The 27132-nt window shown below is 29.5% G+C and overlaps 8 protein-coding genes across 8 annotated transcripts; 2 read left to right on the top strand and 6 right to left on the bottom strand.

Moving 5' to 3' along the window:
* Positions 1-2834: 2834 nt before the first annotated feature.
* On the bottom strand, positions 2835-4139 carry GO595_006223 (uncharacterized protein; the record flags this gene model as incomplete). Its single annotated transcript, XM_067919553.1, has 1 exon — positions 2835-4139. One exon carries the CDS (start codon positions 4137-4139, stop codon positions 2835-2837), a length of 1305 nt encoding a protein of 434 aa, XP_067773538.1.
* Positions 4140-7511: 3372 nt separating this feature from the next.
* GO595_006224 (uncharacterized protein) lies at positions 7512-10187 on the bottom strand (the record flags this gene model as incomplete). The annotated part of the gene is made up of 1 exon (XM_067919554.1): positions 7512-10187. One exon carries the CDS (start codon positions 10185-10187, stop codon positions 7512-7514), a length of 2676 nt encoding a protein of 891 aa, XP_067773539.1.
* Positions 10188-15313: 5126 nt separating this feature from the next.
* On the bottom strand, positions 15314-16996 carry GO595_006225 (T-complex protein 1 subunit eta; the record flags this gene model as incomplete). The annotated part of the gene is made up of 1 exon (XM_067919555.1): positions 15314-16996. One exon carries the CDS (start codon positions 16994-16996, stop codon positions 15314-15316), a length of 1683 nt encoding a protein of 560 aa, XP_067773540.1.
* Positions 16997-17140: 144 nt separating this feature from the next.
* On the bottom strand, positions 17141-17584 carry GO595_006226 (uncharacterized protein; the record flags this gene model as incomplete). Its single annotated transcript, XM_067919556.1, has 1 exon — positions 17141-17584. One exon carries the CDS (start codon positions 17582-17584, stop codon positions 17141-17143), a length of 444 nt encoding a protein of 147 aa, XP_067773541.1.
* Positions 17585-17903: 319 nt separating this feature from the next.
* On the bottom strand, positions 17904-18290 carry GO595_006227 (Histone H2B; the record flags this gene model as incomplete). Its single annotated transcript, XM_067919557.1, has 1 exon — positions 17904-18290. One exon carries the CDS (start codon positions 18288-18290, stop codon positions 17904-17906), a length of 387 nt encoding a protein of 128 aa, XP_067773542.1.
* Positions 18291-18593: 303 nt separating this feature from the next.
* Positions 18594-18995, top strand: GO595_006228 (Histone H2A; the record flags this gene model as incomplete). The annotated part of the gene is made up of 1 exon (XM_067919558.1): positions 18594-18995. One exon carries the CDS (start codon positions 18594-18596, stop codon positions 18993-18995), a length of 402 nt encoding a protein of 133 aa, XP_067773543.1.
* Positions 18996-19453: 458 nt separating this feature from the next.
* On the top strand, positions 19454-22771 carry GO595_006229 (THO complex subunit 2; the record flags this gene model as incomplete). Its single annotated transcript, XM_067919559.1, has 1 exon — positions 19454-22771. The coding sequence occupies one exon, from the start codon at positions 19454-19456 to the stop codon at positions 22769-22771; it is 3318 nt and encodes a 1105-aa protein (XP_067773544.1).
* Positions 22772-25796: 3025 nt separating this feature from the next.
* On the bottom strand, positions 25797-27095 carry GO595_006230 (tubulin delta chain; the record flags this gene model as incomplete). Its single annotated transcript, XM_067919560.1, has 1 exon — positions 25797-27095. The coding sequence occupies one exon, from the start codon at positions 27093-27095 to the stop codon at positions 25797-25799; it is 1299 nt and encodes a 432-aa protein (XP_067773545.1).
* Between the last annotated feature and the right edge of the window lie 37 nt (positions 27096-27132).

Below are 27132 nucleotides of genomic sequence, written 5' to 3' on the forward strand. Positions count from 1 at the left end.
ATATGAAAATAAATTAGATGAATTTATTAATCAAGGAACAAATTATGGAAATCATATTATGAATATGGGTAGGAATAATTTTAAATATGGATTGAATCAAGAAAATCTAACAGCTGTTTGTCAAAATAGCAGTAATTATGAAATTCTTTTATTTTTGGTAAAAGAAGGAATAAAAATTACTCGATTACATATCATTAATGCATTAAGAAGCGGTAATTTGTATCTTGTTAAATATTTTCATGAAAACAATAAACTTCCTATAGATTCACTAATATTTACTTTTGATATTGTAAACATCGAACTTATAAAATATATTCTTGAACAAAAAGAAATTGATGTTAATGCTAAAGATATTTATTTGTTTTATTTAATATTTATTTTAATAATTTTCTATTTCAAAATAATATTTGGAAATTATTTAAATCATTTCAAACAGCACTTATGTATGCGTCTTCAAATGGTCATACAGAAATAGTTAAATTACTTCTTGAACAAGAAGGAATTGATATTAATGCTAAAGATATTTATTTGTTTTATTTAATATTTATTTTAATAATTTTATATTTCAAAATAATATTTAACAATTATCAAAATTTTTTAATACAGCACTTATTTGTGCATCTATAAATGGTAATATAGGAATAGTTAAATTACTTCTTGAACAAGAAGGAATTGATATTAATGCTAAAGATATTTATTTGTTTTATTTAATATTTATTTTAATAATTTTCTATTTCAAAATAATATTTGGAAATTATTTAAATCATTTCAAACAGCACTTATGTATGCATCAAAAAAAGGTTATACAGAAATTGTTGAATTGCTACTTGACAAAGAAGGAATTGATATTAATACTAAAGATAAATTTTATTTTTTATAATTTTCTATTTCAAAATAATATTTGGAAATTATTTAAATTATTTCAAACAGCACTTATAATATCATTGGAAAAAGGTCATACAGAAATAGTTAAGTTACTTCTTGAACAAGAAGGAATTGATATTAATGCTAAAGATATTTATTTGTTTTATTTAATATTTATTTTAATAATTTTCTATTTCAAAATAATATTTGGAAATTATTTAAATCATTTCAAACAGCACTTATGTATGCATCAAAAAAAGGTTATACAGAAATTGTTGAATTGCTACTTGACAAAGAAGGAATTGATATTAATACTAAAGATAAATTTTATTTTTATAATTTTCTATTTCAAAATAATATTTGGGAAATATTTGAATTAATTGAAACAGCACTTATTTTAGCATCTGATAAAGGTCATACAGAAATAGTTCAGTTACTTCTTGAACAAAAAGGAATTGATATTAATGCTAAAGATATTTATTTGTTTTATATGAAATTTATTTTAATAATTTTATATTTCAATATAATATTTGGAAATTATTTTAATTATTTAAAACAGCACTTATTTTAGCATCTTCAAATGGTCATACAGAAATAGTCAAATTACTTCTTGAACAAGAAGGAATTGATATTAATGCTAAAAATATTTATTTGTTTTATTTAATATTTATTTTATTAATTTTATATGTCAAAATAATATTTGGAAATTATTTAAATCATTTAATATTTTAGAATTTGAATTTAAAATTTGGGAAATATTTAAATTATTTAATTTAGTAATTTTTAATGCAATTGAAAATGGACATGAAGATATAGTTAAATTACTTCTCGAGCAAAAAGGAATTGATGTCAATGCTAAAAATATATGTTTGTTTTATTTAATATTCATTTTAATCATAAGGTATTTCTAAATTCTATTTGGAAATTATTTAAAATATTTGAAACAATATTTTATTGTGCTGCTAAAAATGGTTGTTTCGAAATTGTTAAATTACTTCTTGAACAAAAAGGGCCACAAATTGATATAAATGAAAAAGATATTTATATATTTAATTTACTTTAGTATCAATTTAATTTTTGGAATTTGTTTAAATGATTTAATACAGCTCTTAAATGGGCAACTTATTATGGCTACAATGAAATTATTGAATTATTAAAACAATACGAAGAACAAAAAACATAATCGAAACAAAAATGAATAAATAAAATCATTTCTAAATATGTTTATTTTGAATTTATTTTTAACATTTTCACATGAGAAAAAAAAATTATTCGAAAGACGTTTATAATATTAATTCTTTTCCTATATGTACAGGAAATCACCAAAACTTTGGAAGAGTTTCTGTTGAAGGTTTTAAAGGCTTAGGTGGAATTATCGATTTTTCTGAACATGATTCAAAGTAATCAAAATAATCTTCATTTTGTAACTTCTTAATTTTCTGATGAAACAATGAACAACATTCTGTTTTTGCAAAGGGAGCATCTCTAATTCTTGCAATTGTTTCGGAAAAATTATGATCAACAATTCCGTTATATAACATTATTCCATTCTCTTGATTTGGAACAAGTTGGAAATATTCCACATTACAAAGAATCTGTTTAAGAGATGGATAAAATGTACAATGCTTTGTATTCTTCTTCTTTTTTGGAAGAACCATATTACTTTTAAAGATTTTTATTTCATCACCATCCTTAATGTTATAAAACTCGAAGCTGAGGAAAGGAAGGATACAAAAGTCTCTGTAAACAAAATATATTTTGGTATTTGGATCAATACTCAAACTATTTTGTAAACATTGTATTGAGTCTGTTGGGAGAATACTTACGGATTCCCTTTGTCCCCTTTCGTTTAGGATATTTATCCTTATCATTGCTCAAGACAACCAACAAAATGGAAAATGGCGCCTTTTTATGAAAAGTTATTTTTATCAACATAATTGAATGGTTTATTCATACTGTCACAAAAATTTTCATTTATGATGAACCGAAAACTTGGGAATTTTAATCCTATATGGAGACCTGAACAATTCTTTCGGCATTCCTTGCGTATTTAACTCTGATGGTGCTGATTGCATTGTATCACATAATCTGGAATAATTACTCAAACTTCTTCCCTTTGTTTCTGATTTCCTTCCTTCATAAATTGGCCTTTCCTTAGTAGGAGTCTTAGCTTTAGTTTGAACAACATTAATTGGTTTTGATTCTTCACAAATTTTCGGACATGTTTCCTTATTTACATCAATTTGTACTGTTTTACATAGTTCTTCTGCTTTGTTATTATCAGGCATTTCCATTTTTTCAGATTGACTTTTTTCTAAAGATGAACAAGATTTTAGATTTTCATCTTTTTCGACTTCTTTTACACTGTCAGAAACATCAGAGCTTTTGTGAATAGAAATAGAATCCGTTTCAGATTCTTTTTCTTCTTCTTGAGCATCTTCAACTGATATCGAATTTGCTTGCTCAATTTTCACATTCTCAAAGTCTTGTGATGACATTGGCGGTGGAAATGTACACGTTTCGTTCAGTTTGATTTGCTTTTCTTCATTCTCAACCAAAATCGATTCATTTATTTTGAATTCTGTTGAATTACCGTCGCTGATGACAAGAGAATCCATGACATTGGGTTTGTTGTTGTCAGAGAAAAGACTAGAATTTGACAAGTTATTATCATCAACATCAATAATTTGTAACGTTTTCAAAATCGCATTCTCTTCTACCTGAGAATCTTTTTGAAGTTCATATTCAAGGTTAGATTCGGCTAGCTTATGAGATTCAAGAATTAATGAATTATGATTTTGGTTAATCTCTTTGTTTTTATATAATACATCTGATTCATGTTTTGAAAGCTCATCAGCTTTGGCTTGTAGGTCATCATTTTCTTGTTTTAGTTTTTGAGATTTTTCTTTTTCAATTTGGATTAATTTTTGTAACTCTTTGATTTCTTCTAGATTTCCTTTGTTTTTGCTTGATGCGTTTTGTTGTCTTTGAGCCAAGAATAGTTTGAAATTGTTGATAAATACATTTTCATATTTTGAAGTAAATTCTAAAAGAGCAGCCTCATTACGAGCTTGCAATTCATTTAGATATTTTAACCCTTTGATTCTTTGTTGATTTCTTATCTTGATTTCAGTATTAATTTCCATTTTTTTTGCAGTTGATTTTGGCGATTGCAATACACCTATTCTAGCCACCGATTGATTTGATCTCATGCTTGCATTGTTAGGTATATTTTCTGATCTTACAACACTTTGTCCTTTCTTTGTTGCTTTCATCAGAATAAATTAAACGTACAGAACGCACTTTTTCTATGTTTGAAACGGTCGCTTCATACATTTAAACGTCATCATATTCAAAAGTCAAAACGATAGAAAATTCAATGCGCGTCTTCAGGTTCCAGAATTTGGTGTGAAATATCATTGAGATCTCAATGGAAACTCAATGAAACCGACGAAGTTTGTTCAATTTATGGAACAAAAGAAGTAAATATTTATTAAATCAGTAAGTATATTTTTAATTATTAGCTCTTTTTTCAAGTTTCACATTTTATATTATTGAAACAAATCAAATGATAGCAGATTTCAATGTGTATGAATACGTATCTGCATCATATATAAATATTAGATTCTAAAACTATATTAAAGAATGGTTTGTCTATGATTCAATATATCCACAAAACTAAAGATAGCGCAATTAAGTCACCAATTATTTGCACATATTATACATTTCCACTTCCGAAGCGATCCACCCATCACAAGATAAATTCATTAAGTCACTAATTATTTATACTCATCTCAAGATAACATTCATTAAGTCACTAATTATTTACACTCATCTCAAGATAAATTCATTAAGTCACTAATTATTTACACTCATCTCAAGATAAATTCATTAAGTCACTAATTATTTACACTCATCTCAAGATAAATTCATTAAGTCACTAATTATTTACACTCATCTCAAGATAAATTCATTAAGTCACTAATTATTTACACTCATCTCAAGATAAATTCATTAAGTCACTAATTATTTACACTCATCTCAAGATAAATTCATTAAGTCACTAATTATTTACACTCATCTCAAGATAAATTCATTAAGTCACTAATTATTTACACTCATCTCAAGATAAATTCATTAAGTCACTAATTATTTACACTCATCTCAAGATAAATTCATTAAGTCACTAATTATTTACACTCATCTCAAGATAAATTCATTAAGTCACTAATTATTTACACTCATCTCAAGATAAATTCATTAAGTCACTAATTATTTACACTCATCTCAAGATAAATTCATTAAGTCACTAATTATTTACACTCATCTCAAGATAAATTCATTAAGTCACTAATTATTTACACTCATCTCAAGATAAATTCATTAAGTCACTAATTATTTACACTCATCTCAAGATAAATTCATTAAGTCACTAATTATTTACACTCATCTCAAGATAAATTCATTAAGTCACTAATTATTTACACTCATCTCAAGATAAATTCATTAAGTCACTAATTATTTACACTCATCTCAAGATAAATTCATTAAGTCACTAATTATTTATACTCATCTCAAGATAAATTCATTAAGTCACTAATTATTTACACTCATCTCAAGATAAATTCATTAAGTCACTAATTATTTACACTCATCTCAAGATAACATTCATTAAGTCACTAATTATTTACACTCATCTCAAGATAAATTCATTAAGTCACTAATTATTTACACTCATCTCAAGATAAATTCATTAAGTCACTAATTATTTACACTCATCTCAAGATAAATTCATTAAGTCACTAATTATTTACACTCATCTCAAGATAAATTCATTAAGTCACTAATTATTTACACTCATCTCAAGATAAATTCATTAAGTCACTAATTATTTACACTCATCTCAAGATAAATTCATTAAGTCACTAATTATTTACACTCATCTCAAGATAAATTCATTAAGTCACTAATTATTTACACTCATCTCAAGATAAATTCATTAAGTCACTAATTATTTACACTCATCTCAAGATAAATTCATTAAGTCACTAATTATTTACACTCATCTCAAGATAAATTCATTAAGTCACTAATTATTTACACTCATCTCAAGATAAATTCATTAAGTCACTAATTATTTACACTCATCTCAAGATAAATTCATTAAGTCACTAATTATTTACACTCATCTCAAGATAAATTCATTAAGTCACTAATTATTTACACTCATCTCAAGATAAATTCATTAAGTCACTAATTATTTACACTCATCTCAAGATAAATTCATTAAGTCACTAATTATTTACACTCATCTCAAGATAAATTCATTAAGTCACTAATTATTTACACTCATCTCAAGATAAATTCATTAAGTCACTAATTATTTACACTCATCTCAAGATAAATTCATTAAGTCACTAATTATTTACACTCATCTCAAGATAAATTCATTAAGTCACTAATTATTTACACTCATCTCAAGATAAATTCATTAAGTCACTAATTATTTACACTCATCTCAAGATAAATTCATTAAGTCACTAATTATTTACACTCATCTCAAGATAAATTCATTAAGTCACTAATTATTTACACTCATCTCAAGATAAATTCATTAAGTCACTAATTATTTACACTCATCTCAAGATAAATTCATTAAGTCACTAATTATTTATACTCATCTCAAAATAACATTCATTAAGTCACTAATTATTTACACTCATCTCAAGATAAATTCATTAAGTCACTAATTATTTACACTCATCTCAAGATAAATTCATTAAGTCACTAATTATTTACACTCATCTCAAGATAAATTCATTAAGTCACTAATTATTTACACTCATCTCAAGATAAATTCATTAAGTCACTAATTATTTATACTCATCTCAAAATAACATTCATTAAGTCACTAATTATTTACACTCATCTCAAGATAAATTCATTAAGTCACTAATTATTTACACTCATCTCAAGATAAATTCATTAAGTCACTAATTATTTACACTCATCTCAAGATAAATTCATTAAGTCACTAATTATTTACACTCATCTCAAGATAAATTCATTAAGTCACTAATTATTTATACTCATCTCAAAATAACATTCATTAAGTCACTAATTATTTACACTCATCTCAAGATAAATTCATTAAGTCACTAATTATTTACACTCATCTCAAGATAAATTCATTAAGTCACTAATTATTTACACTCATCTCAAGATAAATTCATTAAGTCACTAATTATTTACACTCATCTCAAGATAAATTCATTAAGTCACTAATTATTTACACTCATCTCAAGATAAATTCATTAAGTCACTAATTATTTATACTCATCTCAAGATAAATTCATTAAGTCACTAATTATTTACACTCATCTCAAGATAAATTCATTAAGTCACTAATTATTTACACTCATCTCAAGATAACATTCATTAAGTCACTAATTATTTACACTCATCTCAAGATAAATTCATTAAGTCACTAATTATTTACACTCATCTCAAGATAACATTCATTAAGTCACTAATTATTTACACTCATCTCAAGATAACATTCATTAAGTCACTAATTAATTCAAAAATCGGATAAATCAAACGATTGTTTTATTAATTAATAACATATAATTTCGTGTTCGCAATGTTTATCTTGCGTTTATTTGTGCGTTATATTTACCGCTGAACAATTGCTTACAGGCGACTCGTTCATTCATAGCTATTGTGTACTTCCTTATCAGCATAATCACTTTCTTGTTCGGGTTTCCCTTCAATATACTTTCGATGTGTCTATTTAACTTGCACTCGGCCAAGTTCAACAGCTTCGCGAACTCGATAAGTACACTCGGGACGTTCGACAGCAGAAATATGAAACCTGCGCCGATTTCTTGGCTATCAGAATCGATCTCGACATGTTTGATTAAGAATTCGGTGACAAGTCGAAGTATTTGTAAGAACGAATTCGGTTCGATGATTTTAATTCCTTTAACTATTTTAGTTTGTAATTGTGGTGTTTGCATAATCTTTAATGCAAGTTTAGAATGATCAACAAAAAGTTTTCGGAAATATTTCCAAACTTCTTCTTGAATTTCTTTTTGTTCATTCGATGTTATGTCATTTGATAAACAATTTAAAAATGGATCAACCCAATCCTTATTATTATTAGCTACTGATTCCCATTTAATTAATATTCGTCCGACAGTTTTGAGTAGATAACGGTTTCCGGTGTTTTCATTTAACATTTCGCTAACGGTCGTTAATATATCGTTTTTCTGGCGGTTGGAAAAAACCGTAACGTTTGTGATGAACCGTGAAAAAGTGTACGCAAATTTTCCAAGCAAAATTGAATTGTTATTCAAATGGGATTTTGTGGTTGTGCACGTAAAAGCGGCTATCAGACCAGATTTGTCCTTAATTTTCATGAACGGTTTGATTGAAATATAGTTAATCAAAAAGTTGATCATTTGGTCGGACAAATCACCAAAAGAAGCGTTGGAAATAAAGTCGATGAAAGTCGGGAACAATAATTCAATTGATGGCTTGTTAAAGTAAATGTATTCATTCAAATAAATGAAATCTTTTGGTGAACATTTTGAAATATCATTAAAGAAATTAAACAAATTTGGCTTGAAATAACTTATGAACTTTGGTAATATCGGTAAATTAACTTCAAATGATAATATAATTATGGCGATGTTCAACAACGAATTTTCGGCTTCAATTTGCTTTAACATCATTGGGACACCAATGTTAGACGCAAATGTACTCATAAAGATAAACGCTTGGTCTTTACATGCAATAAGGATACTGCACTTGTCAGGTTTTATCTTGCAGTGTTTACATAATATATTTGTCAAATAATAATTTAATAACACTTTGAAGAATTGTACTAAGATAAGTGACGTCGTTGGCGTGATTGCGAGTAGTGACTTCTCGATAATGTTATTAATAAATGTTGTCGGTGAATATGAAAATAAATTTAGGGCACAAATGAAGCGGTTATAAACTAAGACATCCGAAAACAAATAGTTGGTCACCATGGATAAATTCTGACAGATGATTTCTTGTGATGATAATGATAATTGATAAATGTATGGAAATGAAAATGTTCGCCGAAGTTGCCTAAAATAAAAGATAAGGCGTTGGCATTTAACTTCATTAGGAGCAGATGGATTAAATAAAATGACATCATTTCGATTATCAAATAATGCTAATGCATTGGCAGTATCAGAGAAAAAGTTATTGGACTGTAATTCATTCTTTGTAATACCACATGCCATGAAATCATTAACATATTGTTTGAAATGATTAATGACATCTTTTGGTGCATTTGGTGTTTTATATAATTCATATAAGATAAATTCTTGTGGGTCAGGATATGAACCATAAAAAGAATAATAAAGTGATCGACAAATCCGTGTTGAGCAAAACGGATTTTTTGCGGGTGGTGTTTTGACGGTTTGTGATTGTTGTAAAGTATTCAATTCCGACTGATCGAAAATTTGATGTTCTTTTTGCTGTGGAATAAATCCTAATTGTTCTGCAAAATCATGTGGATGATGAGGGAGGAGCTTACATTTGGAAGTGATATTACACCAATTAATATAAGATTCTTGAAATTCTTCAAATGTATCAAAACATTGAGGATCTGGTGGCTGTGATATTAATTGCGATTTCCATGTTTCCCTTAAAAAATAATCTAATGGAGCTTTGGTTGTAAGCGATGTATTAAAATGTCGATCATGAATTAAGATGCTTTCAATATCAAGAATATCTGAACTTGTTGGCTTGAAAGACATTTTTTGTTTGTAAACAGGTGTAATTAAAAGTTCTTGAACAATTCTTGAATGAAACATAGATACAGGCTGAGGCAATGACTGAGACTTTGTGGCTTCTTTAGTGGATTTCTCCCATGCAGCAACTGCATCATTATATTCTTCAAACGTTTGATAATCAAATGGATTTGGAATAGGTGACAAAGATTTGGTAAGCTCTTTGTCATCAAAAAATGGCGACAGAATACGCTTGTCATTGCTAGAGGTAATTGGAAGTTTTTGTTTTGTAATAGTTGGTATAACTGATCTTTTGTTAGGAGGAACTATTAATGATATCAAGGATTTTTGTTCGTCTGTTAGTTCGTTGTTCTTCGTTTTATCGTTGTTATCTGTACTTTGCTGATCATTTTGATTTTCTGATGTGCTTACTGGGTCAATCTCTTTCTGATCCTCAACTGTAGAAACTTGGTCATGGACTTCCTCTAATACAGTCGGACTTTTGGGGTCATTTGCAATTTCTCTCCACTGTGAGGCTTCTGTAACATCCATAACAAATTTACATTCAAACCCAAAAACTCATATTGAAATCCGACGGTTGATTTAAACAAGTCGTAACGGCTGCCAAAAGAAATTTTAGATCATCGACAAATCCATCGGATTGGAATTGAATTGTTATATAGTCAAACATACATACACAATTCCTAAACGCTCTAAACGGACAAAAAGTGGCAAGTTGTTGACTTTTTAAATACAACACATAAAATCTGCTAGAAATCAAACAGTTAATATGAAAGCAAAAGAATATAAAGTTTTACCCTTAGTATTGCCAAATCCTGATAATCAAAAAATAGATATAGAAGCTATAAAACAAATTTGCCATGCAAGATTTTCTTTATCAACACCTCCTGAAGAACGATGTATTGCTTGGCTGGTTTTATTGGGAATATATCCACAAAATCCAAATCTTTGGCTTGAAGAAAGAGAAAAAATTAAAAATAACTATACAGAATTTATTCATGATTTTCAACTTGAAGGTTGGGAAAAGTTATACATTCCAGAGAATGTCTTGAAGACTGAACTGAATGTACCTAATCAAAAACTTATGCATGCAGTTCATGTTGATGTTATCCGAACAACTCGTCATTTCAAATATTTCCCAAAACTTGAACCACCACTAGATGCAAGTCCAGATGATAAGTATGCTCCTTACAATGAATTCCTTCGACGTTTTGAACGTATTCTTTATATATTTGGAACAATTAATTGTTCCTTTTCATACATGCAAGGTTTTAACGAGTTACTTGTACCATTTTATTATGTTTTTTATAATGCAGAAGATGTTTTTTATTCCAATATGGATTTAGTTGAAGCCATATCCTTTCATTGTCTTCAACAAATCATCACAAGCACTGAACTCCAAGTCTTTTATTCCAAGATGAATCTAAGGGAGAACATTAGCACTCAATTATCGCAATTCGATGAGTTATTACAACGACATTTACCATCAATTGCCGAGAAATTTTCCCAAGAAAAGATTGAATCGATTACCTATGCATACAAATGGTTTAACTTGATGTTTGCACAGGAATCAATGCTCTTAAATATCCTCCAAATTTGGGACGTTCTGTTTTCACACATTCCAAACATCGAAAACTTTTTGTATTACTTGGGCGTGGCGAACGTTAAGCTCATTATGAAAAATCACGAGGACCTAAAGTACTCAAAACTGATTGTGTTGCTACAGACTTCTTCAATTCATGACCCTTATGAACTAATAAAAACTGCGGAGGCGTTTTATGAGAAAGATCAAAAAACAAAAAGATTTTGTTTTTGGAAATAATTTTTTTTAGATATATAACTATAGATTTAATAAAATATATTATAGAAATTTGATTTGGATTTAAATCCATTGGTCATTTTCACATAAGACATTGTTCTTTAGTTCTTCATCATTAATGTTTTCAATAATTTTTTCGTCACTTGTTGATGAATGTTTACATTCATTTGTTATATTTTGTTGATTTTTGTTTTTATTTTTACGAATTAGAAATATTGTAATTCCAACAATCAACAAAAATATCGCAACTGCACCACATATGATACCAATTATTTCTCCTTTATCTAATGTGTTACTTTGTGTTGTAACTTCTTGTAAATAAAATGTATAAAATTCAGAATAAAATGTGAAATAGAAAGAGAAATGAACAGTTACATACTCATAAAATATTATATTTGTCGTAAATAAAATATAAGTGGAATTGAAGTACGAAAGAAATATTGTGTTGAAGTGTGTGGGAAGTAGTGTGACAGTTTGAGTGGCAAGTAATGTATACACATGAGAGAGAATGAGGGAATGCGTTAAAGATGCATTAATTGGAAATGAAGAACTTGAAACAGTAAAAAGACGCGAAAATGAAAATTGGTTTGATGATATATGTGTGTTTGAATGTGTAAATGAATTTGATCTAGTGAATGAATCTGATTGCGAATATGTATTACTTTGTGTATAAGTATTTGACTGTGTATATGTATTTGATTGTGAAAATGTATTTGATTGTGAAAATTGATTTGATTCACTGAATGTGGCAGTAGGGAATGGTTCACAGCCTTCGATAATTGTTCCATTGGATGGTGTCAATGAAAAAATTTTTTCTGAAAAATTATATAGAGTCATAATATATGTTGTATTGATGTTTGAAAATGAATTAGATTGATCAGATGGAGCTGTGTTTCCATAAAAATATATGCATGTAAGATTTGTACATTCATCAAATGCATTACTTTCAATAGATTTAACATTTCCTCTAATATAAAGTGTTGTGATTTGTGAACATGTAAAAAATGCATTTTTATTAATAGTTGTAATTGTTGAAGGAATTTCAAATGTATCTCTTTCATTTCCAATTGGATATGAAATTAATTTTTGGATATTTTTATCATAAAGCACTCCATCATTATTATAATTAGAAAATTTCGGATTAGAATTATTAACTTTAATAAATTGAAGACCTGAACATCTACTAAATGGATTTTCACCAATTGTTGTAACTGATGATGGAATTGTGATGTCTTTTAATTGACTACATCTAGAAAATGCATAACTTTCAATTGTTTTTAATTTATCTCCAAAAATTACTGTTACTAAGCTTGTGCATGATTGAAATGAATTGGAACCATTTTTTCTACTGATAAAAGTGTAATGTTTTTTAATGAGGAACAATACTGAAATACAGATATAACAATTGTTTTTAAACCCACACCAATATGAACTGTCGTTAACAAGGTACAATTATAAAATGCTGCTTGACATATAGGGTGTTCAAAAAGTCCTGACCCCCCCTCCTATTATGGGCTGTGATTAGTTTATAAATAAAATATTCATATAATATTAAAATATAGTTAATGAAGATCTTATATATGTGAAATATGTGATTTTTGATTAATTGCATATCGAGAAAAATTTAATTTAAATTTTGGTGACGCAAAAAAATTTGAGAAGAACCGTCACTTTTTTTCATGGATGCCGTCGAACAAAGATTCATTATTAAATTTCTCTTCCTCTCAGGAAAAAGATACAAAGCCATATACAGAGAAATGTTCACTGTCTTGGGAAATAATACAGTTCATATAAGTACAGTCAAAAGGTGGTGTAGAAAATTCAAAAATGGTGACTTTTCATGCCTTGATGAGGAACGTACGGGGAGACCCCCATCTGATCTTGTTCATCCAATTTCAAAAATTCTTCAAAAGCAACCATTTATTTCAGCCCGCTTAATTGCAAAGCAATTATCAGTGACTCCAAATACTGTATTAAAAGTTCTTTATGAGGACATGGCATTGAGGCGCTTCACTAGGAAATGGGTCCCCCATGATTTGACGGAAGAACAAAAATTGGAAAGAGTCGATATGTCAAAATCAATTTTAAAAATATTAGAAAAAAGCGGAAAAGAAAAAATTTCATTAATATAATGACTGGGGATGAGTCATGGTTTTATTTTAATTATCAAAGTTCTTATATGTATGCCGCATCACGAGCTCAAGTCCCCACCCGTCCCCAAAAGAAAATTGACAGTGAAAAAAATCATGCTGACAATGTTCTTCAATGGAAATTCCCTATTATGCATTGATTTTCTACCAAAAGGCAAAAAAATATAATCAACGCTATTTCATCGATAATATTATTGAAGAAATAATTAAAAATACAAATGAGGATGAGGATCAATTGGACTTAGATCAAATGATGATTCATATGGACAATTGTAAAGTTCACAAAGGAAATTTAGTTCAACAAAAATTAAATCAAATAAAGCTTAAATCCATTCCGCACCCACCTTATTCCCCTGACATCAGCCCATGCGACTTTTGGTTATAAAAAAAAAAAAAAAAATATTTGGAAGATAAAGAGATAAAATCGAAACATCAATTAAAAACTCAAATTTTAACGGCATGGGAACACGTCAATTTTGAAGAGCTTCAAAGCGTGTTCTTGGAATGGATCAAAAGATTGAAGTGGATAATAGAAAACAATGGAGAATACTATATCACATAAATAAACAAGAATATCTAAAATTGTTTATTCATTGAGATAGGAGGGGGGGTCATGACTTTTTGAACACCCTATATATCAGTAACTGAATCAGGAATTGTGATACTTTCTAATGCTGAACATCCTGCAAATGCATATGAACCAATTACTGTAACTGATTCGTTCATTTTGACTGAAATTATTTTTTTCCAATTCTTAAAAGCATTATTTGGAATTGTTTTCACTGGATATTCTATTACAACATGTTCAGCATCATTTTCGTAATCAGTTGGAAGATCACTTTGATTTATGAAGAGTGTATTCGTACTTGGATCATAATTTTCATAAATATGAGATAAAGACAATAAGTATGAAAATTGTGTTTGCACTTTGCGTTCTTTGAAATAACTTTGATTTTTTTGATTTGATGATTTGGACAATCAAAAGTATTTTGATTCCACTAATGATATAACTTGTAATTTTCTTATGTAAAGCTGTACTTTCAATTCGAAAAGTGTGATACATGAAAATGCCTGAAATCATAAATATTTTCATATATTCTTTCGTATTTTTATGTTCAATAAATGACCTCAAAGAAATGAGCCCTTATTGATATGGTGAAGCAATTTCAAAGGATTTGATATCGAATATGATGATAACATCTTTTCAAAATAAACTATTCAAATAAGAATGGAGTGTCAATCTGTCAAATACATGAGTGGTTTACATCATAGCACGTTTCAAAACATCTTTACTTCAAAGAATTTTTGAAATCATTTAAATACGAATTAATTAATATATCAAAAAATCTGTAGGGCCGAATATTAATTTAAAATTCATTGATACAACGAAATGAGAGGAGGTTGCCGCACATTTTGCATTGACTAAAGCAAATTAACATAGCCTTGAAACAAGTAAGGAGAGCGCATGGTAAAAACAGCTTATTTTGTCGATTTTTTTGTCAAAGAAAACACAAATTATAGTTATAATTCAATACTTTATTCTGACTTTTTAACGAGTTTAGTCAACCCAAAAACGGAAATAAACTATTGAATTTTTTCAAAAGCAATCTTAAGATCTGTATCAATACACTGGCAACTTAAATTATTTGATAAATAATTTTTTCATTTGAAGTTTATTCAGTTTCTGTTCAGTGCATTCCGGGTAGTCCTCCCATCTGAGGCATTGGCATTCCTCCTCTTCCACGTTGTACATTCTGTTGTTGTCCGGGCATTCCCGTATCGAATGTTGTTTCATGTTCCGGAATCGAAACAGTTTCATCCACAGACAGAATTGTGCATGCCGCCTCTGTCGCCGCCTTCATTGCGTTCATCTTCACCACCAGCGGCTCCCAAATGAATTCCTTCACTGCGTCCACGACGTCGCCTTTCTCTATATCTACGCCCATCCATATTCCGTTTTCGCCATCTTTCGCGTGTGCGAATCTCAGCTTGTTTAATATTTCGAACGAGTCGAATCCGGCATTATTCGCTAACGCTCTTGGAATACTTTCGAGTGCGTTCGCGTATGCTTGGATGATGAGTTGGCTCTTTCCGTCCATTTTCATCGCCTTCTCATTTAATGTTTTGGCTAATGTCATCTCGACAGCGCCCGCGCCGCCGACGATTCTTCCGGCCTTCTTAGCCCTGCGCACGATCATTATCGCGTCATGTATACTACGTTCGGCCTCTTCTAAGAATTGTTTAGCGCCGCCACGTAACACAATTGTAGCGGATTTGCCTTTGCAGCCAGTGAATACATTGAACCGCTTCTTTCCGACTTGGCGCTCTTCAAATGTTTCGCATGTGCCAAGTGACTCTTGATGGATGTCTGTCGTTGTGGATAATATGATGCCGCCGGTGGCTTTGGCTGTGCGGTTCATATCTTCTTCCGGAACACGGCCAGCGCAGAAGATGTCGTGGTCGGCAAAGAACTGCGTTGCGATGTCGCCTATTGGCTTACGACTTAGGACAACATTAGCGCCGCAGTTGAGACAATTGTTAAGTTTGTCTTGAATGATCTTCCATTCAGCATCAACGATTTCTTGGTACTTCTTGGGATCTTCTACGCGGACTTCGGAGTCGGATGAGGCGCCTTGTAATTCTAATTCGACATTTAATAATAATATCTTTGGATTTGTAAAATGTTTGGGCTGTTGGTCAAAACCGGCATAGAAGAATGTGCGCTTGAAGGCAACACCAGGAACAAAGAATGAATCCTCAATGCCACCACCTTTGACCATCTTAACTCCTAAATCTTCAATTCGTAAGTTGGAGTCAAGACTTTCAACGGCGTCTACAATCATTTTGGCAAAGAATTCGCGTTTGTCACTGACTAATTTGGATCGAAGTGTAGTAGCAGCACAACTTTCAAGAATTGAACGCTCGCTGGCATTGATGTTAACTGCTATTTTATCGAGGGTTTGAACGACTGTATTAAGGGCATTGCGATAGCAACGACATATGAATTGAGGATGAACACCATCTTCTAAATATGGACGTGCTGCATCAAGAAGTGCGCAGCTAAGAACTACAACAGAAGTGGTACCATCACCAATTTCTTCGTCTTGTGATTTAGCAACTTCAACAAGAAGTTGAGCTGCAGGATGAACAATGTCTAATTCACGCATAACGGTAGCACCATCATTAGTAACAATGGCACGCTTGTCTCCGTTATGGATTAACTTGTCCATACCACGTGGGCCTAAAGTTGTTGAAAGAATTTCACCGATGGCATGACATGCATTAATGTTAGAAATGATTTGCCCCAATCCTTGTGATTGGTCTGTTCCTTCTCTCAGAAGAATGATTGGAGGACGAATAAATTGGGTCATTTTAAAGTGGCCAGACAAATATAAACGGTCGCCCTTCTTAACGGTCTCGTTTGAATGGCATAGAAAAATTGAGAAATGATCACTTTTATTATTATCATTAAAAAAATGTATAAAAGAATTTCAATTTCATGAATTGTTTATTGCTTACTTCCAGACTGTAACTGTAAGGATCCAGAAGATAACAAGAAATGCGCCACAGACCATTTCAATGACACCAGCTGAAATACCAAGATCACCTGCAACACCAAAAACAGCAAGTCCTTTGAGAACATAAACAAGACCACGGAGTAATGGACTACTTACAGCGCTGAAGTATTTTGTGAAGAAAAGAAGACCAATTTCAGCGATACCGAAAATGAATGACATGATACCAAAGGCAAAGAGAGAGAAGGTTAAGTACCAACCGAGGTTTGCGCTTCCGCTACATCCATTCCAACGTGGTTGTGGTGTACAGCCAAGAGTAACTGATGGTGTTTTATCAGTGATATATTTAGAATAGTAATAAATGAATGTTGCTCCAGATAAGACTTGTGCGCCTGCGCATACGAATGCGACTATCTTAGTTAAAATACCAGGAGGTCCTCCCATGATTGATGGTTTTAAAAAATGAGGTGAAAGGTCAATTGGGTGGTTTTCTATGCATTCAAAAAGCAATTTCCGTTCGTATTGTATTGAATTTTGAGTGGATTGATTTTGCTGGTGGTTTGACAAATTTTTTCAGTCAGTTTCACCGATATCACAGTTTACAAATCGGTTTATCCCAATTTTCCGTTTAAAGCATTTAAAAAGTTGATACTTTTGGGCACAAAGCCAGAACTTTTACGCAATGTGATGTGACTTACGTTCGAGAATTTGGAATTAGTCAGTGAAGTGTTTTTTTAAGGGGAAATTAAATGATTTACATGGTTTACTCGGCGTTGAATTTTGCGACTGCTTTACCACCTTCTGAAACAGCGTGCTTGGCTAAATCTCCTGGAAGAACAAGACGAACTGCTGTTTGAATTTCGCGAGATCCAAGTGTGTTACGATCGTTCATGTCGACAAGTCGAGCACCTTCACGTGCAATACGTTCAAAAATATCTGTAACAAAGTTATTCATAACTAACATAGCTTTGTTAGAAATTCCAATATCTGGATGAACTTGTTTGAGTACTTTAAAGATGTAAGATGAAAAAGATTCATTCCTCTTCTTATGACGTTGCTTCTTTTCTTTTTCAGTTTCGACTGGAGCTTCTCCTTCAACAGCTGGCTTCTTTTCGGTTGGTGTCTTTGAGGCTGGTTTCTTTGTTGACATCTTAAAAATGATAGCCAAAGAAAAACCCTCCAAAAATCTCTTTTATGTAAAAATGTCATTCCACGTCTCAAATATTTCAGAGTAAAAATTGAATAAATAATAATGTCGAATTGAGCCCCATGTTTTTCAATGCATTTTTTGTGTTGGATATTCAGAAAATATAATGCCGTTTTGGTTCCATTGTTTTTTGACGAATATTTTAAATATATTCCCGCTATAAAATAATGTCATTTTAGACCAGCATTAATTGTGTGAATGAATTGCGCCCATTAATTCAATGAAGAACAAAAACAATATTTTTTTATGCCAGCAAAGAAAGGTGTTAAGAAAACAGCTACAAAAACAGCAGTTGATGGAGAACGCGCTCATCCAAAGACAAGATCAAGTCGTGCTGGACTTCAATTTCCAGTAGGTCGTCTTCATCGTTTCCTTCGTGAAGGTCGTTATGGAGATCGTGTTGGTGCAGGTGCTCCAGTTTTCATGGCAGCAGTTCTCGAATATCTTACAGTCGAAGTTTTGGAACTTGCCGGAAATGCAGCTCGTGATAACAAAAAGACAAGAATTTCCCCACGTCATATCATGCTTGCAATTCGCAATGATGAAGAATTAAATCAGCTTCTTTCCAACATTACAATTGCATCTGCAGGTGTTGTTCCACATATTCATAAAGTTCTTCTTGGACAAACAAAGAAGAAAGAAGAATAATTGTATACATAAACTTTTTTATTTTTCACAAATCATTTTTCTGTTCATTTTAATTTAAATTAATTGGAATTTTATTGAAACTCAGAAAATAATTAAAAGGCCTGATATACCTAAAGATAATGGATAGTATATACTCTGCCTGTATGAAAATTTGTTACTTTCTTCAAATTTCTTAAAATTCAATTTTTTGGTGGAATGTTGGATAACAGTTTACCTATTCCAAAAACATTTCAGGAAGTAATTTAGATTTTATAATTGTGGCTTTAATATATGATCATACAATATGATTCATTTTATAATTGAATTAAAATTCTTTGAGATGTTATATCATTGTTTTTGAAAATTAGCCTCCTTTTAGTCATAAGTTGAAGAATTAGAGATAATGCTATAATTGGATGATAGAGTAAATTTTGATCCAAAAAAAATTGACTGAATTTTGACGACATTTTACATAACCAATGAGTTCCAAAAATCAAATTATTTCGAGTCTAAATTTTTTTCTAAGAAATGGTAATCAAAAAATAGAAGAATTTGCTACTGAAATTCTTCAAAATCAGACAACTCCATTGGAACTTTCTAGTATTTTATGGACATTTCTTTCTCTTATTAAATCAAATGGACCTTTTGGTCCTGATTCTCTCAAGCTCTTCTACGGCTTATGCTTTGAACTTACAACACAATTTCCTGATCTTACTAGTTATTTATTTCTTACATTTGATCGCACAGATATTAATAAAATCGGACTTAAGGATAGTGTCCAATTCATTGGTTATTATGCACCTTCACTGAAACAAACATTTCAGTTTACAAAATACCAATTGTTTGAACAAAATCCAGAAGGTTTTAGTAACTTAGTTACTGCGTTATTTCAAAATCCAATTCCTGATCTCAACCCAATTATTGGTCGATTTAGTCTTGACCCAGATTCAATTATTTTATTTCTTTTTGATTTTCTATCGTTACAAAGTGATTCAAAACGTTATTATCCGATTCTAAAAAACTTTTCCATTGATCATGTTATATCATTGCTTCTTTACAAATTAGACAAAGGTTTTGATGCTGGTTTAATATCATTATTATTTTATTTTTTCGATGAAGGAATCATTCCACAAGAACAACAATGGAGTATTGTCAATCAACTTAAAGGTCTTCTTACGAATCTTAAAAGTAATTATTCGAATGCAATAAATCTTTTTTGTGTTGAACTTGAAAAATCCAAAACTTATTTACCTGGTGAACCTAAAGAACTTCAACGTACTGCCATTTACAAACAAAGGGAAATGGAATATCGAAGTGCCAAAGAAATTCTCTATAATTCGCCTCATATTCAAATGATGTTACAGACGATCAATATCAATTCAATTCGAAAATTTTCACAAATTGATCCATGTTCCATTCCACATGTTGCAGATTATGTTACAGGATTTCTTCTTAATGAACTTAACAGTGATCCAGAATCATTTTTAGAAAATCCACTAAATATTGAAATGCTTACACTTTTATCATGTCATTGTACTGATCCACAACTTGTTGCATTAATTTGTCGTTTAGATAATTTACCAATACATTTATATTCCAATTTTATATTACCATCCATGTGTCAAATGAAAGATATTTCATGGCAATTATCAAACATTATTTTTTCATCCCTTAAAAAATATTCATTTAAAGTTCGATGTCAAATATATGAAAAGTTTTCTGAAGCATGTAATCAAATCCCTGACATGAAATTATTATCAGCACATGTCAAAGGTCGAATGTCTTCTATCTCAAGAAGAATTGCAGGTGATTCAGCGCCAAAGTTTTCACGTAAAGTTGCATGGCAATTTATGCGCGCACCACATATTGTAACGAAATTATATTTTTCGATGGTAACAGATTTTAATCAACCGATTCCACCTAAGTTTTTAGTTTTATCATTAACTGATGTATCTATTTTATCATTAGACTTTTTGATGTGGGAATTCCTTAAGAATATTCCCACTGATAGAGTCCCACCATGGATTAATAATGTCGGAATGTTTATGGCATTATTAGCAGCAGATCAATATATATCATTTGATATTGTATCATATTTAATCGAAATTCGTGACGGACTTTCTAAAAGGTCTATTTCACATTCACGAATTTTAGCTTCATTTATTACGACATTAACTAATTATGAATATAAAGGAAATTTGACAAATTCTGAAATCGAATTACGAACAGGAGAAAATCTTTCACGACTTTTATTACGATATAATTCATTGAATGAAAACAATGAAACATTTGTCGAAAGATCTTCTTATTTAACAAACATTTTACTTGGTAATAATAACTTAGGTTTAACAATTTTAAGTTTACTTGATAATATGCATGATAACTTATATTTAAATGATAATTTTACAAATGAAATTAATATTTTGGATGATTTAGATAATATTAAATTCACATTTTTAACTGTTTGTGAATTTATATCATTCGATAATTTGTCGCCGAATGATTTAATCGAACAATTTTCGTTTTCTTTACCTTCCGCATTTCATATTGTATGTGATAAAACATCAGATAGATGTAATGCCGAAAGTTTAGCACCCGAAGGTATTTCTAAAGCTCTTTTTTCATATTTTTGGAGATATGAACTTAAACATTTTCATGTGCCAAAAATAACTTTTGAAAATTTAATAGAATCGATTAAGAAAAAAATCGATGAATTAAGTAAGAATGAAGATAACAATAGTATCTGTGATTATCAATTAATCGAAATGCAAATCGAATCCAACAAAGATAAACAAGAAAATTATGTACAAAGTCTTCAAGAAGAAATAATAACAATTTGTGACGATTGGTTTTCTGACTTTAATTCATATGAATTATTTGTTCGATATTGTATTGTGCCAAGATCTTTATTATCACAAATCGATGCGATTTATTCCGGAATATTTATTAATCGAATGGCACATTGGTGTCATAGCTTTTCATTAATTGATTTTATTCGTAGCGTTTTCAAGTGTTTACACTTTATAATATATTCGTCGACTTATGAAGAAAGTCGATGTTTTGGGTTTTTCGTTAGAAAGATTTTAAGTTTAGTCCATAATCGTGAAGAAGAAATTGAAACGCACGAAATATTAATCCAAAAAGTAAGATTAATTTTCGAAAAGAAATCAACTTTTTTGAATGTCGTTGCATTTTTAAGTCAAATTATAAAATATTTCCCATTAAAAACGGATCATAAAAGAGCAATTCTTGATTTATTGGAAGAAATTCCTGAAGAAAACATGAATAGAATTCGAACTTATAAAGATAAGTTAAGTACAATGTTGAAAACAGAATATGTTTCACCAATTCAAGAAATTGAAGAAGTTAAAACAGATGAAAATGTTAATATTGAATCACCTAAAATTGAAGAAAATGCAACTGAAACAGAAGAAAATACAATTGAAGAAACAAAAGTCGAATCGCCAAATAAAAATGAAACAGAAAATGATAATAATAATAATGCGGAAAGTAATGCAACTGATAAAGAAAAAGAAGAAAAGAAAACAGAAGAAAAGAAACAACAAAACGAAAGTAAAAAAGAACAAAATGTGGATAAAAGAATAGAAAGAAGACAACACACTGAGCAAAGACAAAGCAGATATCAAAGCCCAAGATATCCTTCGAGAAGCTATGACCCAAGAAGAGATGATCGACAAAGAATGAGAAGGCTTGACATCGACCCAAGGTATGGTTATTATGATGATAGATATTACGATGATAGATATTATGATGATTATAGAGGAAGTAGAAGATAAATTATTTAAATAAATTATTTTCTTTTTTAAAGATTTAAGTAAAGATTTAATGTAAATATAATTTATGATTCAAAATATGGAAAAATTGTTTAATATCAGATACTTTGAACCACAATTTAGGAAAAACTCAAAACTTTCATGTTATAACATCTGTGATTATTATGATTAAATATTTTAATTTTAAAAGAAAATTATTAACTGTCACTTAACACTGGATAAAAAATGAATAAACATTTCAAAATTTATATCAAAAAGTCAAGTGTTATTAGTTAATTATCCGAAAAAATTCCCAATGTATCAAGCAAACGACAAAGAAGTACTTTCTAAACTTGAACATATCATATTTCATTTGACTCAAGAAAATTTTGAATCATCAGCTGAACAAACAATGAAATTATTTGATGAAAATTATCCATATTCATTTAATTTGAGAATTAGTAAATTGGTTTATTCCGCATTTTATTCACAAAAAGAAATCAATGAATCGTATATAAATTATTTGGAAGCAATTCAAAAAAAGGAAGAAGAAATTAATAAAAATAATTCAAGAATTCTCCAAATTTTCTGTAATTATATATCTAAAATTCGCTCTCAAGAATCATTTTTTTAATTGAGAAAATGATTGAACGAAATTTAATTAGTGCAGAAATCATCAATAATATACCAGCACAATTTTTTGAGCATCATGAAGCAACAAATTCTAACATTCAAATAGGACATAGTAAAATTGATTTATACGAATTGAGCATTGAGAAAAATTATATAGAAGTTTCAAAGAATGATTGGGAACTTCATAAAAAATATATTAAAGAAGGACATAATCCAATTGAAATTGCAAAAATAATTCGAAATGATGAAATAGAAGAACTTCAAGAAATAACATCACAAGCAAATTTTGATTTTAACAAAACAATTGAGCCATCACTTTATGAAAGATGTTCATTTATTAATGAAGAAAATGTTACATTAATTGATTATGCAGCATTTTTTTCTTCAGTTAAATGTTTTAAATATTTACTTATGAATGGAGCAAAATTAGACAATACAGGTAAATATGCAGTTTCTGGTGGAAATTTAGAGATAATTCATTTATGTGAACAAAATCATTCATCATTTGAAGATGCATATGAAGCTGCAATTAAATTTCACCAAAATAACATCTTTAAATATATTTATGAAAACAAATTAGAAGATAAATCTATAAATGATTTAAGATCACTTTGTACTGAGAATGAAAATTACGAAATCTTTTCAATTTTGGATGAAAAAGGAATTAAAATTGATGAAAATATAATTAATGAAACAGCTAGAAATGGTAATTTATATCTTATTAAATAATCAAATGCCACGCAATATTTTAATTTATGCATCAGAATCAGGAAACTTTGAACTCGTTCAATATATTATAGGAAAAAATTGTTTAGATATCAATAATAAAATTATTTTTTTAATTTGTTTAGAATATATTTTAATATTTTAACATTTATTAATAATGTTTGGTAATTATTTTGTGTATTTGAAAGAGGACTTATGATTGCATCTAAAAATGGTTATACAGAAATAGTTAAAATACTTCTTGAACAAGAAGGAATTAATACCAATGATAAAAATATTTATTCGTTTTGTTTATAATTTATTTTAATAATTTCATATTTCAAAATAATTTTCGGAAATTCTTTAAATTATTTGATACAGCCTTTTTAGCAGCAGTTTCAAATGGTCACACTTAAATAGTTAAGTTACTTCATGGACAAAAAGGAATTGATGTTAACGATAAAAACATTTATTAATTATATTTAAATTTTATTTTAATAATTCGGTAATTCAAAATAGTATTTGGAAATTATTTAAGTTATTTCAAACAGCACTAATGCTTGCATCCATGAATGGTCACTTAGAAACAGTTAAATTACTTCTTGAACAAAAAGGAATCGATATTAATGCTAAAGATATTTAATCATTTTATTTAATATATATAATAATAATACCAGGTTTCATAGTAATATTTAAAAATTGTTTATATTATTTAATACAGCGCTTATATGGGCATCTGAAATTGGTCGAACAGAAATTGTTAAATTACTTCTTAAACAAGAAGGAATTGATATTAATGCTGAAGATATTTATTTGCTTTATTTAATGTTTATTTTAATGATTTGGCGTTTCAATGTATGATTTAAAAATTATTTATTTTATTTCGTACAGCACTTATTCATGCATCATTAAATGGCCATTTAGAAATCGTTAAAATACTTCTTGAACAAAAAGTAATTAATGTTAATGCTAAAAGTTTTTATTTGATTTGTTTTTTATTTATTTTATTAATTTAATGTTTCAAAATAACACTTGGAATTTATTTTAATTATTTTATACAGCACTTATTGCGGCATCTGAAAATGGTTATACTGAAATAGTTAAATTACTTATCAAACAAGAAGGAAGCGATATTAATGCTAAAAATGTTTATTTGTTTTAAATAATATTCATTTTCATAATTTGAAATTCCTATATAAAATATGATAATTGTTAAAAATATTTGACACAGCACTTGCATGTGCATCAAAAAATTGTTACACTGAAATTGTAAAAGCACTTAGTGAAATAAGCACTAAATAAGTTAAACAACTTAAAAAAAATGGAAATAATTAATCAATATCTCAAAGCTCAAAATTTTGAGCTTTCCTCTTGGGAATTTGAAACCATAATAAAAAATTATTATTTCCAACTATCATTTCATTTTTATCATGTATATTCATTGTTTTTATATGAGAATAATTCAAAACAGATTTTCTTTTATTATTTTAAATCACTATTGCTTTAAACCTATGTATGAATTGGAAATAAAAATAATAAATTTGTGTATGAATTTTGACATAATAGTAATAATTTTTAATATGTGAAGAACTTAACCACTTGATAAAATCGATTTTGATATTTCATTTAGTATACATAACTTAACGATTAGTCATTTAGTTCAATACAAACTCGAATTAAATTAATTATTATTTATTATTATATATACAAATTACATTTTCTTATATTCAGCCAGCACCTGTTCCAAGAACATTCTGTCCTCATTTATCCATTCCGCACTTACTCCTGCATTCATGTATTGATGCAAATAAGCAGAGCTTTCAATCATACTATGACATTTCTCCAACAGTCTTTCCAAATAAGGAATAATGCACTGTGAGTTCGCGAGTATATTCACAGATTTCTCTTGTCGATTAAATTGTCGCGTGTTCGTTGATGTCATTATAGGCGTGTCATTATCTTTAGCAAAAAATCGATTACATTTCAAAAGTTCGTTTTGCTTTAATCTTGTTTTCCCTTCCGAAATTTCATTTCCACGTAACACTATCCATAACGAATCGCATTTCTTCATTAATGTTGAACGTGGATCTATAACACGTCGAATAGTCGACACATTCTTTCCTGTGAAATTACCAGTTGAAACCATTGATAAACAATTTGATATAAGTGTATCCCAGTTAAAAACTGAAAAACCTTGAGCTGCATCGGAAACAATAGGAAGTGAAAATATGGATAAAAGTCGACGACTAGGTAATGGAACAAGATGTCCAAGTGGTTGACTTAAAAGAGGTATTGTACAAATGTCACTGGACGGTAATAGAAGGCCTGTGAGATTTTGCGAAATTATCGTATTCATATCGGCAAAAGTGACATTTTCGGCACCACTTTTGACATCAGAGCAGATCTCATGAAGAACATCGTTATAAGTGATAATAACAGCGTCACTGTTCTTGGAAAGACATGAAAGTGAAAGCACTGAGTTGTAACTTTGAACAAGAACTTCACCAGCTTCATATGGCCAAACAACATTGTTGATAATATGTGCTTGATGACCAAACTCATCACGCGTACATTCGGTAATACGTGAGCCAAGTCCACTTCCTGTACCACCTGCTAATGATTGAAACATAACAAATCCACCAAACCGATCACATTTCTCTGCTTGATGTTGAAGACGATCCATAACCTCCCCTTGTGCTGAAAAGCCATTGCGCTCATACCCATATGCCCAGTTATTTCCAGATCCACAACCTTGCGCCCAAATTGATTGACGATCATACTTCCAATCAGTAGAGCCTGTGCGGCTTTGAAGTGTGTCTGTAACTGCCTTTCTTTCTGTATCAATTAAAACACATCTTGCTACATGTTTTTTATCTCGAGTTTCAAAAAAGAACCTACCACAAGCATCAGGATCTACATACTTAGAGCTCTCAGACATGTAAAAATCAGTGAAAGATGATGCCATTTGAACTCCGCATTGGCCAACGCCAACGGAAATCAGTTGTGTCATTTAAAAAAAATCCACTATGTTGGGAAACGAACCAAAA

This window comes from Histomonas meleagridis (assembly GCF_020186115.1).
Source record: "Histomonas meleagridis strain 2922-C6/04-10x chromosome Unknown contig_41, whole genome shotgun sequence".
NCBI lineage: Eukaryota > Parabasalia > Tritrichomonadida > Dientamoebidae > Histomonas > Histomonas meleagridis.